The 16,157-nt window shown below is 50.7% G+C and overlaps 1 protein-coding gene across 3 annotated transcripts in view; it reads left to right on the top strand.

Annotated features, from left to right (window-relative positions):
* Strn4 (striatin 4) overlaps positions 1–16,157 on the top strand; it is a 25,583-nt gene extending 9,426 nt beyond the window's left edge. For 2 of the 3 annotated variants that reach the window (XM_075990669.1, XM_075990687.1), the window contains exons 5-18: positions 801–998; positions 2,858–2,999; positions 6,506–6,665; positions 7,150–7,263; positions 7,595–7,710; positions 9,096–9,271; positions 9,347–9,394; positions 10,353–10,474; positions 12,950–13,120; positions 13,247–13,387; positions 13,679–13,777; positions 13,949–14,035; positions 15,003–15,237; positions 15,440–16,157. In XM_075990669.1, coding sequence (XP_075846784.1) covers positions 801–998; positions 2,858–2,999; positions 6,506–6,665; positions 7,150–7,263; positions 7,595–7,710; positions 9,096–9,271; positions 9,347–9,394; positions 10,353–10,474; positions 12,950–13,120; positions 13,247–13,387; positions 13,679–13,777; positions 13,949–14,035; positions 15,003–15,172 — 1,744 coding nt within the window. In that variant the 3' untranslated portion in view covers positions 15,173–15,237; positions 15,440–16,157. The remainder of the gene's footprint in view (positions 1–800; positions 999–2,857; positions 3,000–6,505; positions 6,666–7,149; positions 7,264–7,594; positions 7,711–9,095; positions 9,272–9,346; positions 9,395–10,352; positions 10,475–12,949; positions 13,121–13,246; positions 13,388–13,678; positions 13,778–13,948; positions 14,036–15,002; positions 15,238–15,439) is intronic. The other variant, XM_075990678.1, reaches the window with a different exon arrangement.

The following is a 16,157-nucleotide window of genomic DNA, read 5'->3' as shown; positions in this document are numbered from 1 at the left end:
AAGCAAAGGAGGGCACAGGCACCCAAAGGGGCCTCTAGCAGAGCAGCAAGGCAGTATTGCCCCTTAACTTTGGAAGCTGCAGATACCCATGATTGACTTTTTGATCTTTTTCTCTTCTTTTTCTTTTTCCTTTAGGCCAGTCTCAGCTGGCTTCAGTTTTTTAAGTTGCAGAAGTAATAAATGCTCAGGTGTAGAAGTAAGTAGAACAATCCACAGCGCTCTCTTGCAGGCTGCGGATATAGCGCAGCGGTAGAGCGCTTGCCTCGCATGCTCAAGGCCCTGGGGTCCATCCCCAGTACCGCAGAAAAAAACAGTGTACTCTTGTGTCCTGGATCCTTCCCTGCAGAGGTCACTGTTGCTCAGTTCTGTTTGTCTTCTAGGCATCCCAGAAGCAAGCACAAGTGTGTGTCTGTGTGTGATGAAAACACACACACACCTTCACACTCTTTTTTCCATTTTTATAAAGCCTGGAATCACATGGAGCATGGTACATACACCATGTTCGCTGTGCTGCTGATCATAGTCATCTTTCTGTGGCTCTCTGCCTTCGTCACCTTCTGCCTAGCGTCCATCAGTGGACATCTGGCTTTTCCTGCACATGGGCTCTCCCCTACATGTCGGGGACACAGTGTGCCATAACAGCGTGCATGGGGACCAGGGCTTCCATTGAGAAGTATCAGAAGCCAGGCTGCTGCTCAGGGCTTGCTTCTGAAAAATTGCCGTCTGCTCTTTGGTGGCCCCTCGGAAGGCTGCTGGGTTTTGCGTGCCATGTGTTTCCTGACCTGGCTCTGCTTCCACAGGTACCTGGAAGAGGTGGGCTACACAGATACCATCTTGGACATGCGGTCCAAGCGAGTGCGTTCCCTTCTGGGCCGTTCAGTGGAACTCAATGGGGCCACTGAGCCTATCGAGGGGGCTCCCAGGGCTTCACCAGGCCCCGGGGGACTTAGTGGTGGCGAGTCTCTGCTGGTAAAACAGATCGAGGAACAGATCAAAAGGTGAGACCCTGAGCAGGAATGTTGTTCTTTCCCCTTGAGGAAGGCTGAGCAGTAAATCAGCTGTTTCCAGCTATTATGCCAGCCCTTCTAGATTATGTTGTGGACTCCACCATTGCTAGGCTTCCCCTTTAGGTTGTCACATGGTCTTTTTTCCTAGCTGAGGATAGACCTCGGGTGGTTTGGTTGCAGAGGGAAACGTGAGGCCTCTACCCTTGTCTTAGGGGCCTCATTTTGTTCATCTTCCCATCAGTAGTTGGTATTCATGAGGAGCAGTAACATCATCATTAGGTGATGCTAAGTGCTATGAAGAATGTGAAGAGAGTGACAGGAGATTGCCAGGTACTGTGGCACGCCCCTGTGGTCCCAGCTGCTCAGGAGGCAGAGGCAGGAGATTGTTTGAGCCCAGGGGGTTGGAGACCAGCCTGGCCAGAAAAAAAAAAGTGACAGAAGTAGTGCCCTGCTTGGTACCTGGGAGGGAGGACCACTTTGTGGAGGTAGCATTTGGCCAGAGAGTAGCAGGAAAGAGTGCTCTCCAGGCAAGGGAAGTACTGAGAGCCGGATTCTGAGACAGAAAGGGCTTCATGTGTATGGGAAGCAGGAGACCTGTGTGGCATGGCTGCTGCAGTAAACACATGAGCCTTGTGGCCTGTGGTCTGTGGTGAGGCCAGATCTCAGGAGGCAGATCACGGAGTGCCTCCCAGGCCATGATAAACAGTGGATGCTTACCCACAGGGCTGTGGGAAGCCAGTGGTTTCTAGCAGAGGTATATCATCTGACATCTTAGTCTGCTTTGAGGAGAGATTACGGAAGCAGGGAGACCAGCTGGGGGCTTACCGTGGGGTCTAGGCCAGAGCTAATGGACTTTAGCAATGAACAGGTAAGAAGTGGGCTCTTGTAAAGGACTTAGGGGGAGGAAGAGGAAAAGAAGTCTGAGGAATGGATTGGTACCTTCTGAAGCCAGGAACCTGGGTGGAGGAGGAGGGACAGCAGGAGTTGATGCAGTTGTGCAGTTGTGTTGAGGGTAAAGTATCTGTGTGCCCCACATCAAAAGGCTACATGTAGCTTGGAGCCCTAAACATCTCTCTAGTTTACAACACACTGATGTTTGGGGGAGGGATCTAACTGTGGACCCCGAGGGCTCCTAAGTCTAGAGATTGATGAGGAGAGCTGAAGGAGGAAGCGGAAGTCAGAGAGGAGGCAGAGGTGGATGTGGAAGGAGGAAGTCCTCAAAGGAAAGTGTTCTGGGATGGCCAGAGAGGGTACGCTAAATTGATCTCTTTAGAAAAGTAGTAACTGTGTCCTGGCAGTTGACAACTCTGGTGTGACAGTGGACAGCAGGGGAAGGGTGGATATCTGTAAGGAAGGGATGGCATTCAAGTCTGTCTATGCTGCCTGCACTTGGTATTGGGGTCTGTTTTCCCTGGGAGCCAGGAGGCAGAGAAGGAATGCTACCTATTTGATGGTACGAGGCTCTCCCGTGTCCATGGTAGTTGATAGTAAAGAGTTCGAAGTGTCTGAGTGTTGCAGAGTGGCTACTGCTTGGGCTGATTAAGGTAGGGGCACTGGGCAGCGATGTCTTCCTACCCAGCTCATGTCTGACTTGGCCAGATGTAGAACAGGCATATGCAGGGGTGCTCTGTCAATTACAGTTGGAATTCAGTGGGTGGGAGGCATAGCTTTAGGTCTGTATAAGGACCCCAGGGATGATAGTGCACGACAGAGGTGGAATAAGAGGCTGTGCATGCTCAAAGCCAAGGCTTCTTGGGGCTTAGGAGCTCAGCTATGTCTGGGATCTTATCTCTGGCCTCTTGTCACCTGACAGGACTGACATCCCTCTGTCTGTTTCCCTTTCTTGGCAGAAACGCAGCAGGCAAAGATGGCAAGGAGCGCCTGGGTGGCTCGGTACTGGAGCAGATCCCCTTCCTGCAGAACTGCGAGGATGAGGACAGCGATGAGGATGATGAGCTAGACAGTGTTCAACACAAGAAGCAGCGTGTGAGGGTGAATCTTCCACTGCTGTCCTAGCCTCTGCCCCGGGCCTTCCCTGGCCCTAGATAATGCCCCATCCTACCTTTCCATTTATGATTCTGCAGGACAGCTCAGTGCCCTGACCCACGCAAAGCTGCTTCCCTTCAGCTAGCCTGTCCCCAATCCTAAGTGAAATGTTTTTACCTGTGACTCTTGCTTTCTATCCCCATGTTCTGAAAAGGGTGTGAAGCACAGGCTCTCAGTAAAAAATTGTGAATGAGTAAATGTGCCTGGGTGAGGTCTGGGGAGTCAGTATGATCTTGGGGGTTCTGGTCTGCTGTGTGGTCAGGGCCCTTGCCTGTGTGACTTTGATGTAGCATCCTGACCTTATCAGCATGCCCTAACATCTTCCTCCCAGCACCCAGTATGGTCCTGTGCTGTTTCCAGGATTCTGTCCTTGGTTGTGATATGACCTTAGTTGCCCATTAACACCTGCTGAACCCTTCACAACCCAGCTCTGAGCAGGTCATGGGACAAGACCACAAGTGGAGCAGTAGTGGCTTTGTAGATGGCCACCTGCAGGACATGCTAAGGTGGAGGCAGAGACATCAGCTGTGGGAAAAGTCTCAGCTTTCCCTGAACACCACTTTCCCAGATGTGGCTTCTGCAGCTCTTTTCTATTTAGTCTAGGCACACTTTCTCTATCTTGCCTTGGGTCTCCTGGGACCACAGAGAATGTGTTTTGTCAGCTTCTAGAGCTCCGGGTTCCCTTATTTGAACCCTGACAAACTCTTGAGGTGGTGGTGGGAGGGTCTTGGCTCCCACTCTATCCCTAGGGTCCCTGGCATGACTTAGCACAGGGTCCTGTCCAGGTGGAGCAAATGATAGACCAGGAGCCCTGGAGGAGGCAAAAGGCTAAAGTGTATCTTTGATGTGGGCACTCTAACTTGGCGTCCTGGTTTAGATGTTAGAATCTTCTGTTCTTCCCTACCCCCACTTGGGATTGTCTTTTCTTTTGTATGTGTATAAGAGAGAGAAAAAGAAAGAGGGGGAATATTTGTATGCTTCATATGGAGGTCTACTTCCTCAAGAGCTGTCTACCTTGTGACTTTGGATTTGTTTGTTTCCATTTTTGGTATTTATTTGTGTATTAGTCAGAGTTCTCTAGAGGATCAGAACTGATAGAATAAATCTATAGCCAGCTTGATATATATAAATCTATAGATACTTAGATAGAAAGAGGATTTATTAGAATGGCTTACAGAATGTGGTCCCACTTGTCCAACAATGACTATCTACCAACGGAAGTTTCAAGAATCCAGTAGTGCCTGGCAGTGGTGGCACACGCCTTTACTCTCCAGCTCTCGGAAGACAGAGGCAGGCAGATCTCAGGGCCAGTCTGGTTTACAAAGCAAGTTCCAGGACAGCCATGGCAATTACACAGAGAAACCCTGTCTTGAGAAACTTAAAAAAGAAAGAAAGGAAGAAAGAAAAAAAAAAAGAATCCAGTAGTTTCTCTGTCCACTAGGCTGAATGTCCCAGCTGATCTTCAGTATATGCCAGAATCCTGAAGAAGTAGACTCTAATGCCAGTGAAGTAATGGACTTAGTAGTGAGGGCCAACAGGTAGAGAGCAAGCTGCTTTTTTCATGTCCTTGTTTGTTATACGCACCAGCAGGTGTGGTCTAGATTTAAAGGTGGATCCTTCCACCTCAAAAGATCCGAATTCAAAGTGGTCTTTGATGTGGATTCCCCTTTGTATGCTGTGATTACCATTAATGAATAAAGAAAACTGTCTTGAGCCCGTGATAGGGCAGAACTTAGATAGTTAGGGAAAACTAAACTGAATGCTGGGAGAAAGAAGGGTGGAGTCAGAGAAGCCATGTAGGCCAGACACCAGAACTTTAGCTGGTAAGCTGCAGCCACGTGGCAATACACAGATTAATGGAGAGGGGTTAAATTAATATGTAAGAGTTAGACAATAAGAAGCTAGAGCTAATGGGCCAATCGGTGATTTAAATAATATAGTTTCTGTGTGGTTATTTCGGTTCTGGGCAGCTGGGACGAACAAGCAGCCTTCCTGCAGCAGATCTTCCTACTTCAGATGATTTAATTAAGAAAATTGCTCACAGGTGTGCCCAGCTGCTTGGGCTTTAGGTAATTCCAGATGTAGTCAGTTGACAACAAGAACAGCCATTACAGTTTGTATTTTGGTTTTTTTGATTTTTGTTTTGTTTTGACACAGTTTCTCTGTGTAGTCCTGGCTGTCCTGGAGCTTGTGATCAGGATGGCCTGGAACTTACAGATACTCCTGCCTTTGCTTCCTGAGTGCTGTGATTGAAGGTTTATACCACCATGTCTAGTTTGTGTTATTGAGACAATTGGCGTGAACTTGCTGATGAGCCTCCAGGCTGGCTGACTAGCAAACCTCAGAAACACTGTCTCCTCTCCCCAGCCCTGCATCACACTGCCATACCTGTCTTTTTATCTGGGCGCTGGGGATGGAACTTGGACCTGAGGCTTGTTTGGCAGGCAATCAACTGAGCTGTCTCCCCAGCCTCTCAGGACTCTTCTTCTGAGCCTGGATGACTCTTTTTCTAGGAACCAGGCCTCACAGCAGAAATGATTCTTCACTTTATTTTGTGTGTGTGTGTGTGTGTGTGTGTGTTCTGTGGTTCTCATGCTCAAACTCATGGTCTCACAAATGCCAGGCAAGCACTCTGTGCCCAAGCTTCATCCCAGCTCTTTTGTTTCCTTTTGAGGCAGAGTTTCATACTACAGTAGAGGCTAGTCTAGAACTCTTGGCCACCTTCGGCCTTGCTCAACTTCTGAGTACTAAATCAGGCATGAGCATCACCTCCATCTTCCCCCTCACTGTTGTATACCAAGAGGCCTGTGCATTTCACTGTCTTGTCCCCCATGCCCTGTGGACTCCCTGGTGTGGATGCCTGAGAGTTGTTAGTTCTAGATTCAGACCCTCTGGATGTCCACCTTGGAGAATCAGCTGTGTCCTGGGCTCCACAATTTGTTGGTGCTGCCCATTTTGGGGCCCAGTTTGAATTTGGGGGCCTTGGGTAATGGGCTTCATTCTGTATAGCTTATTCCTACACATACAGGATAGGAAGAAGGATAGTAGTTTGGGTCACTGTTCACAGGATTGTGGATTAAAATGAAGTCATGTCTGTAAACTCATCTGTGAGCCACTAGTTCTTGCTCAAGCACACAGCTGAGTGACAAGGGTATATTATCACTGTAAGTTTTATGCCCAGAGTGGAAATAGAGGTTCTGTTCATCCCCTTGCAAATGTCTGTATACTCCCAGGGCTTGTATCATATGACTTCCTGAGAGCCATGTGCTGGGAAGGGGCTCAACAAAGCTGAGGAGAGATGAGAGTGCCCAGTGCTGGCGGTAGAGGAGGGCCCTCTGCAGTCCCCAGATCTAGGCTTTGGGAAATGAGCTGATGACTTGCCTTTTCCCGGGAACCAGCTGGGTTTGATCTCTGAACTCCAGCTCCTTTTCCCACTTATTCCCCTACCCTAGCTCCCATCCAAGGCCCTAGTGCCTGAAATGGAGGACGAGGATGAGGAAGATGACTCGGAAGATGCTATCAATGAGTTTGATTTCCTGGGCTCAGGAGAAGATGGGGAAGGGTCTCCAGATCCTCGACGTTGTGCTGCAGAGGGGAACCCCCATGAGCTGGGTGAGTCGGAGACTGACTGACAGGCCTGGCTAAGACAGGATCTGACCCTGCATGCTTCAGGTGCTTCCTGTCCAGGCCCGGGCGGATGTACTTCCTGAGGTGGGTCAAGGATAGCTGAAGCCCCAAGCCAGGTCCAGGCCCTTACCCTTCCCTGGAAAGTCCCTTTGAGCTGTATTCAAGTGGCCCTGCCAGAAGCCAGCTCCGGTCCTCACAGCAAGTGTCCAGGGCCTATCTAACTCAAGTGGGGGTAGGATGAAAACTGACGGTGGAGAGGGGGTGGGGCTGTGTCTCTTCCTACCTTGTGACTCCCAACCAGAAGGGCCTTGGGGGTCCCCTGGGCCTAGGGTAGAGAGATGCCTGCCATCTCTCACTGGGTCCCTGCCAGTCTATTTCCTCAGTCTGTGTCCAGCAGCAGTGGGGTGGGCTTCCCTGAAAGATTGGGTAGAACTGGTGGGCAATTCTTGTTTATGACTCTTTCATGCAGAAAGCCGTCGGGTCAAACTCCAGGGAATTCTTGCTGACCTCCGGGATGTGGACGGGCTGCCCCCCAAAGTGACCGTTCCACCTCCTGGCACACCCCAGCCCCGGCCTCATGAAGGTAATCTCTAGCCCCACATGCCAGTACCTTGGGGTCCATAACAGAGGGGGTGCTGCAGAGCTAAGCCCGGGGTCTCTGTGTCCTCAGAGGTAAGGCCCAGTCTCCAATCTGCAGCCTACCTGTCCCAAAAGGTCGTCTGTCTGTCTGTTTCCCTCTCTTTTTGTCTGTCCTCCCCTGTTTGTCTGTTTGTCCGTCCCTGTCTTCCTTTCCAGCTGCGATTCTTGATCCTGTCTTCCTGCCTCTCTTCCTTGCTCCTCATCCTTTCTGCCTCTTTCTGCCTTTCTCTCTCTCCCTGGCCCTGTCTCCCCCACCTACCCCTCCCCCCTACCAGGTTCCTTTGGCTTCTCCTCAGACGTCTTCATCATGGACACTATCGGGGGCGGGGAGGTGAGCCTGGGGGACTTGGCAGATCTCACCGTCACCAATGACAACGACCTCAGCTGTGATGTAAGTTTTTGGGGTGCCCCTTCAGTTCTTAGCTCTGAGCATGTTGCAGGTCTGGGTTCTTTCCCTTTCATATGAGGACTGTGAGAGGTCATTCCATACCCCAGCAGGAGACCTCAACACACCTTACAGAGGGGTACCTGGCAAACACCTCACTTAGGTGCAAGCTCTGAAAAACACAGGAGTTTCTTAGTTTCATGCCTTCTTAGGTGATGTGGGGAGATGATTGCCAGCCATGCTTCCCCACTCAGGACCTCTATTGTGAGTGGAACAGGGGCTAGAATGAAGGGGCCTCATGACTAGCATCTGTGCTGTGCATCTTGGTCACTGGGACTTTCTGTGGTGGGGTTGGATGCGCTTTTCAGGGCAGAAGATCAGGTTACTGGCTCCAGTGAGGTTGGAGGCTAGTGTAGAATGCAGAAGTGAGGCTGGGCAGGGTCTACTGGGAGTGTACTGCAGGGTTCCTCAACCTGCCCCATGGGTGCTTCGGGGAGTAGGGAACCCGCTTGAGCACAAATCCTCCCTCCAGTTCCTGATAATCATGGTAGAAATTGCTGCTGAGCCCAGGTGAAGGGGGTCTGATGGTGCTGAGGCTTCCTTGACAGCTCGGTGTCTCCCAAACCTGGCCGTCCCCTTGCAGTGAGCAGCTTCATCTTGTAGGACCCATGCTCTCAGAGCATCTCTCCTGGGACCCAATGGCTCTGCTTCCCTGTCAGGGACTTCAAGACTTGTTCCCTAGGGCTTTGTAGCTTAGGGACCTATCTGCAGTAACTCTGACCTTCCCCTAATCCCAGCCTCCTTAGAGAGGCCAAGACCTAAGGTTCTACAACCTCATGTGGCTTCCCATTTTTCTGGAGCTTTTGCTTAGGATGAAACAAATTGTAAATTTCTGAGTGAAACCCACTGTTCTGCCTGCCATTGACCTTGCTGGCTTTCTCTCGTGCAACACTTTTGGTGTGTATCCTGGTCTTGCTGCCTCCTGCCTCAGGGCCTTTACACACACAGCTCTTTCTTCAGTCCCTTTGCTTTACCAGGTGCTAGTTAAATCCTTCTTTGTCACTATCTCACCAGGGCCTCTTGATCCCTGCAGAGGAGGCTAGGCTGCCTTGGTGTCCCTGCCTCAGGCTCAGAGTTCCTGGTTCTGTGTATTTAAGACCTGTCTGTCTCCCTGAGGGACCTCTGAACTGTGAAGCCCCAAAGAATTAGGCTCCCTGACCCCTTCAAGCCTTCCATGTTGCTGAGACCTGCTGAGTATGTGAAGGGCTTTTCTGGCCTGCGGAAGGGAGATCAGACCGGGGCTGGTCAGTTCAGTCTGAAAGGAGTGGTGTCACTGTCTGTATGAGTACTGGGATATACAAGAGGATACTGAGGCAGCTTCCCATCCCCAGCTGTCTGACAGCAAAGACGCCTTCAAGAAGACATGGAACCCCAAGTTTACCCTCCGCTCACACTACGATGGTATCCGCTCACTGGCCTTCCACCACAGCCAGTCAGCACTGCTCACTGCTTCTGAGGATGGCACACTTAAACTGTGGAACCTACAGAAGGCAGTTACAGCCAAGAAGTAAGGATGCTATCCTGGAAGGGGCAGAGCCCTAGGACCTGGGGTCTTAGTGACGGGTTCTTCTTTTTCCCACAGAAATGCTGCACTGGACGTGGAGCCGATTCACGCTTTCCGTGCTCACAGGTAGGGAGGCACCTGAGCCTGTTGTAAGCCCTGCATTCCAGCAGCATGGGCTAAGCTGATGTCTGCTACCCTGGAGACCTGGAACAGCAGTCTCCACCCTGGTCCCTCTGTACAGTGGATCTTCAGCACATCCCTTACTCAGGGACATGTTCATTCCCACTGAGGTTTCACTGAGGCCCTTCTGAGCAATAAAGGAAGAGAGTAGGAGACGGACAGCTTTCCCAGATGGCTCAACCAGAGCATGGATGCAAAATTCCCTGTGACATCCTTAAAAAATACCTAGGAAAGGAGACTGATGAGATGGCTCAGTGGTTAAAGGTACCTTTTACTAACCTTGACAACCTAAGTTTGATCTCTACAGTCCATCTGGTGAGAAGAGAGAACCAACTCCAGAAAGTTGTATTCTGGCTGGGCAGTGGTGGCACATGCCTTTAATCCCAGCACTTGGGAGGCAGAGGCAGGTGGATCTCTGTGAGTTTGAGGCCAACCTGCTCTATAAGAGCTAGTTCCAGGACAGGCTCCAAAGCTAAAGAAACCCTGTCTCGAAAAACCAGGAAGGAAGGAAGGAAGGAAGGAAGGAAGGAAGGAAGGAAGGAAGGAAGGAAGGAAGGAAGGAAGGAAGGAAGGAAGGAGAGAAAGAATCACAAAATTGTATTCTGGCCTCCACATGCACAGTGTTATATGGGACAATAAATAAATTTAAACTATTTTTAAAAGTAGGTAGGAGAAACTGGGTGCTGGTGGTACGCACCTTTAAGCCCAGCACTTGGGAGGCAGGGGCAGGCAGATCTCTGAGTTTTAGGCCAGCCTGGTCTGCAGAGTGAGTTCCAGGACTACACAGAAAAACTCTGTCTCAAAAAACAAATAGACAAATAGCTAGGAGAAACCCTCAAGCTCCTATGAGCAAGGAAGGCCTGAGCCATAGCTACCTTTCATCACCTACCCTTGCGCCCTGCAGGGGCCCTGTGCTGGCAGTCACCATGGGCAGCAACAGCGAGTACTGTTACAGCGGTGGGGCTGATGCCCGCATCCACAGCTGGAAGATTCCTGACCTCAATATGGACCCATATGATGGCTACGGTGAGGACAGACCCTTCCCACACCCACCTCATGTCACAACCCTGGGGAACAGCTCTATAGAGCTCCCAATCTGATTTAGCATTAGTGGGTAGGGCAGAGGGAGTTGAAGCAGGAGTGGTCGTGGTGAGGGGAAGGCTGGGCTACAACTGAGAATTAGCAAGAGAGCATAAGTCAGGGCCCCAGTGGATTGGACAGCTTGGTAGACTCTGTTCTTGGGGCCCAGCCAAGGTCTTATCATGGGTCAGTGGAGGGGTTTATTAGGAGCAGAGGAAGTGAGCTGAGAGGCATTAGTGGGACCATATGGCAGGGAGTTTAGGCTTTACTTTTAGCCCTTTAAGAGCTAAGTAGAGGAGCCAGGAGCTGGTGGCACACACCTTTAATCCCAGCATTCAGGAGGCAGAGGCAGGCGGATCTCTGAGTTGGAGGCCAGCCTGGTCTACAAAAGCTAGTTCCAGGACAGCCAAGACTGTTTCACAGAGAAACCCTATCTCAAATACAATGAACAAAAATGTCTTTCACTAGGAGAAGTGAACACCAAATCCCGTCTCTAAGTAAGAAGCTATTGCAATTGAATCATACTGAGAAAGGGAAAGTGAGTCTCTCTGATCAGTGTCACTGGGTGTATCAGTCACACTCCAGGGCAGGCCCCATGCTCAGGAATAGTTGAACAGCACAAAATAAACTCCTTGTTAGGGTTGTTGATTCTTTTGTTTGTTTGTTTGTCTGTTTTGTTTCTTCTTGGCAGTTTTTGTTTTTTTATCCTCTGTCTTTAACTATTTTGATTTTTGTTTTTGTTTTTCTTTTTTTTTGAGAGAGAGAGACAGAGAAAGAACATGAAGTTGGGTGGATAAGGAGGTGGGAGAATCTGGGAAGAGTTGGGGAAGAAAAGAATGTGATCACTGGAAGAGCAGCCAATGCTCTTAACTACACACCAGGGCTGGAGTTTATTAAAAGACATTTTTTAAAAATGATACTGAGTGTCCAACCCCACCTCCACCCCATTTTTTTGTTTTTGTTATTTTGATTGGGTTCAATTCCTAGCACCCATATGGCAGTTCACAACTGTAACTCCAGTTCCAGGGTACCTGACACCCTCGTACAGACACACATGCAAGCAAAACACCAATGCATATAAAATAAGGCTAAATAATTGAAAGAAAGAAAGCAACTCTAGGTATGCTTGCTTAAAAATGTTTGGTTTGGTTTGGGTGTCTCTTGTGTAGCCTTGGCTGACTTGGAATTCACTCTCTAGACCAAGCTGGGCTCAAACTCAGAGATCCACTTGCCTCTCCCTCCTGAATGCTGGGGTTAAAGGAGTGCACCTCCATTGCTTGGCCATAAGAGTTTTTAAAATTTTTAAGTAGTTAATTTTTTTGGTTTCTTGGTTTTTTGTTTTTGTTTTTTCAAGACAAGGTTTCTCTGTATAGCTTTGGAATCTGTTCTGGCATTCGCTCTGTAGACCAGGCTGGCCTCAAACTCACAGAGATCTTGCCTCTGCCCTCGAGTGTTGGGTTTTAAAGGCCATCTGCCATTACTGCTTGCTTGGCTAATTGTTTTTTCCTAAGTGAAAAGGTACCCAGAGTTTCTCATACTCAGTGCCTTTGCCCTACTCATTGATTCCTGTTTTACTCTTTTTACATGTATTTGTATGTGTTATAGATGGTTGTGAGCCACCATTTGGGAACCAAGGTTGGGAACCAAGCCTGGCATAAGAGCTCTTACCCACTGAGCTATTTATCCAGCCCCACCTCCACCACATTTTTCTTTTTTTTTTTTTTTTTTTTGGTTTTGGTTTTGTAGTCCTGGCTGTCCTGGAACTGGCTTTGTAGATCAGACTGGCCTCAAAACTCAGAGATCTGCTTGCCTCTGCCACCCCATTTTTTAAAGACAGGGTCTCACTGTGTTGTTCTGTCCATATTGAAAATCTCTATGTAGACCAGGTTGTCCTCCAGCTCACAAAAATCCTCCTGCCTTTGCTTCTCCAGTGCTGCTTTACTTTTGAATATTGTGGCAGAGTATGGAGTTGTGTTTACCATCAAGATAACAGTTATCTGGAAGGTCAAGGGTCAGTCCTAAGTGAACTGCCCATACTTCAGGTGTCAGCTGGACTTGACCCAGAACTGTGTGGAGTCCAACAGCCTGAGAGGCTACAGAAGGGTCTTTGAGCAGCAGGGGCTGTGAGAAACTAGCAAGAAAGGACATTCCAGGGCTAAAGGGGGCCAACCTTGGTCAGCAAAGACAGCATTGTCCCTCTTGCTCCACTGGTGCCCCGAGCTGCTGACCTTGGCCCTGGGGAGACAGTGAACTCGGAAGCTTCATTTTTTTAAGCTGTTGAGCTGCTTCCTGAAATGAGGAATCTGCCCAGGTGAGCTCATGGGCAGTGGGCAGCCACCCAGGTCCCATCAGAGCTGCAGGCCCTGGGCTGTCTGGTGGGGCTGACATCACTAATAGCCTATTTCCTCTTGGCCTACCCAGACCCAAGCATGCTGAGCCACGTCCTGGAAGGCCATGGGGATGCTGTGTGGGGTCTGGCTTTCAGTCCCACCTCCCACCGCCTGGCATCTTGCTCCGCTGATGGCACTGTCCGCATCTGGGACCCCAGCAGCAGTAGTCCAAGCTGCCTCTGTACCTTCCCCATGTCTGGAGGTGAGCGTTGTGCCAGTGTCTCACAACAGGATGCAGAGCCTAGGGCTTGGGGTGGCTCCAGAGGAGGCCCCCAGCCACAGGGCGGGCCTGACCCCTTAAGTATCCTTTTCTCCCCTGTGCTCTCAGAACACGGGATCCCCACCTCAGTGGCCTTCACCAGCACCGAGTCTGCCCATGTCGTGGCCTCCTTTCGTTCTGGTGACACTGTTCTTTATGACTTGGAAGCTGGCAGTGCCCTCCTCACATTGGAGTCCCGAGGGAGCAGCGGTGAGGGCTTTTGGCCAGGCAGGCCAATGGGACTGGGATTTGAATGCCCATAGGACCCCAGTTCCTCCTGTAGCTTTGGGGACCTAGCCATTAGTGAGATCAGAATGTTACCAATGTGCCCTCTGGGCCCACAAGCAGGAAGGAAACAAGGCTCAGTGGTGGCCAGCCAGTTTGACATAGTGGGCTGGGTAGAATGTCCCCAATTGCAGAAGTGGCCTGCTCCTCCTTCCTCTGTCCCAGTCCTCTTATTTTCCTCCTCTGTCCCCTCCCCTCTCCCCACTTACTTTCCAGGCCCAACACAGATCAACCAGGTGGTGAGTCACCCCAATCAGCCCCTCACCATTACTGCGCACGACGATAGGGGCATCCGATTCCTGGACAATCGGACAGGTGAGGCCCAGCCTTAGTTGTCCCCTCACTGTGTTTTTGGGAACACATTTGGACTGCCTTTATCCTGATATTTATACTATAGGCTGTCAACCCCAACCCCCCAGCTTCACCTTCCCAGATAAGGCCTGCAGAGAGAAGCCACTGCCAGCCACTCTCTGTCCCTCCCTCCAGGTAAATCTGTGCACTCCATGGTTGCCCACCTGGACGCAGTCACCTGCCTAGCCGTGGACCCCAATGGCGTGTTCTTGATGTCAGGAAGTAAGTTGGGCCTCCTTTGCTGTTCCTTCCTCAGGAGGGTTGGAAGCAAAGAGAAGGGGCTTCAGCCATGGCAGGCAACTCCATTCCTGCCTCATCTTCATCGACTGCCCCTGGTATTCCTGCCTGGGGGTTTGTCCTATGTTACAGGTGTATGGTGATGGACCCAGATCCCCTTGGAGTTTGAGCACTTGGTCCCTCTCTGCTCTCAGATAATAGGCTCAGCCATCTCCTAGAATGGTAGACGGGTCCCTCAGACCAGTGTCAGCTGTGATGAGTGTGTGCACCTGTGCTTGCAGATGTGCAAGTGGTGGTGGAGGCTGTGAGCAGATCACAGCTCGCTCTGCCTGATGTTGCCATGTGCTGGCTGAACAGCTACACCGCAGACCTCCTGCTCCCGGCCAGTGGTATCAGACCCAGCTGTGGTACAGACAAGCTTAAGATCAGAGGCACTGCTTTCTGGGCTGAGTCCTTCTAGCTGGGCTGACTTGAGGAACAGAGCCTCAAGCTAGTCATGCCATCTCAAGCCCAGCAAAGTCCCTAGCTGAGCCAGTCTCAATTCCCTGCAGTCCTCAGGCCTCATAGGCTGCTTGCCCCAGGCCCTCCTTGGCCATCCCTCTACCTGGAAGGCTTCCCCTCCTTGAACTGATACTTTTTGCCTATCACCTGGAATTAGTTTCTTCTGTTTTCTTTCTTCCCTGCTGTACTAGGAATAGAACCCAGGACCTTGGGCTGGCAGCCTCTGAGCCACACCCTACCACTTTAAGCTGTTCTTGCTCAGTGTTTGTGTGCATCATTCCTCCCCAGGTCTTTACATATACTTGGCAGTTAGCAGAATGGTTAGCAGGATGGTGACAGAAGGGTTACACTTAGGGCTAAGCTGCCTCCACCATGAGGCCGGGTGAAGGGTTCAGAATCCAAGTCTGAGCTCAGGCTTGGTAACAGCCTCATCTGCTCCATGCCTGTGCAGGCCATGACTGTTCTCTGCGTTTATGGAGCCTAGACAACAAGACATGTGTGCAGGAGATCACGGCCCACCGCAAGAAGCATGAGGAGGCCATCCATGCAGTGGCCTGCCATCCCAGCAAGGCACTTATCGCCAGTGCTGGTGCTGACGCCCTAGCCAAGGTGTTCGTATGATCCCACCTGGCCTCGCCCTGGCTACACAGTGGCAGGGAGCGGGGCCAGGCCAGTGGGGCTGAGAGGTAAGGGCCAGAGGCCATTTGTGTTCTAGGTAGGAATGCAGAAACCCAGCATCCTTGCCCCAGAAGATATCCCACTTGCCTGTCAGTTTGAGTTGTGCCAAAGCCCACAGTCCCGTGAGAATGAGACTTCCCTGAGAAGATGGGAGGAATGGGGGCTAGAGTGGGACTCTAGCCTAACCAGTTGCTTTCCCTCTCTCTGCAGGCAGCCCCAAGCCTCCCTTGAGAGGCTCAGAGTCTCGGCCTCTTTCATCTTCCTGGAGCCTGGTGGTGCTAATGGCCCTTTCCCCAGGAATCGCCCTTCAAGGATGGCCTCTGGGATTTGTGCTCATGCCCCAGCCCGAACTCCTGATACAGCTGTCCTCCTAAGTTCAGCACAGCCCGGGCTGGGTGTCCTTGGGGATCTGTTTTTTTCTAAGACAATAGAAGGTGCCAGGCTCTACCCTAGATTGCCACCCTTCCCCTGCCCATCAGGTGAAGGACTGTGCTGAAAGGGGTCTCCTGTGGCCCTCCTGTGTGGGCCCCAGGCTGTCCTCTTGGACCTCAGTCCCTTCCTTCTGCTTTCCAACACTAACAAGCATCTGGGGCCAGGTCTTCTGGAAAGGGCCTCCACTCCTCTGGGGCATGCTCCCAGCCACAGGCCCTCCTTGAGATATAGAGGGTGGAATGGGCCCCTGGCCCCTAGCTCGCTGTCTATCTGTATAAATGGGATTTTAATGGCATCCACCCCACGTTATCACTGTGTGATAGTCTGTCAGTCTCCTTCCAACTCCACACTTTTGCCTCTATTTATTTCACTCTTTATTTGGGTTCTACCTTGTGCCCTTGGTTCCCCCTTCAGGTTCCTGTTTATAAGCCCCATCCCTTTTGCCCCCAACTTGTATGTGAAAAAAAACTGTCTCAATAAACCCTTTGGAGTAAGA

This window comes from Microtus pennsylvanicus, chromosome 1, assembly GCF_037038515.1.
Source record: "Microtus pennsylvanicus isolate mMicPen1 chromosome 1, mMicPen1.hap1, whole genome shotgun sequence".
NCBI classification, from domain to species: Eukaryota; Metazoa; Chordata; class Mammalia; order Rodentia; family Cricetidae; genus Microtus; species Microtus pennsylvanicus.
Note: the sequence above shows the minus strand (reverse complement) of the source record. Positions and strands in the feature narration are given on the sequence as shown.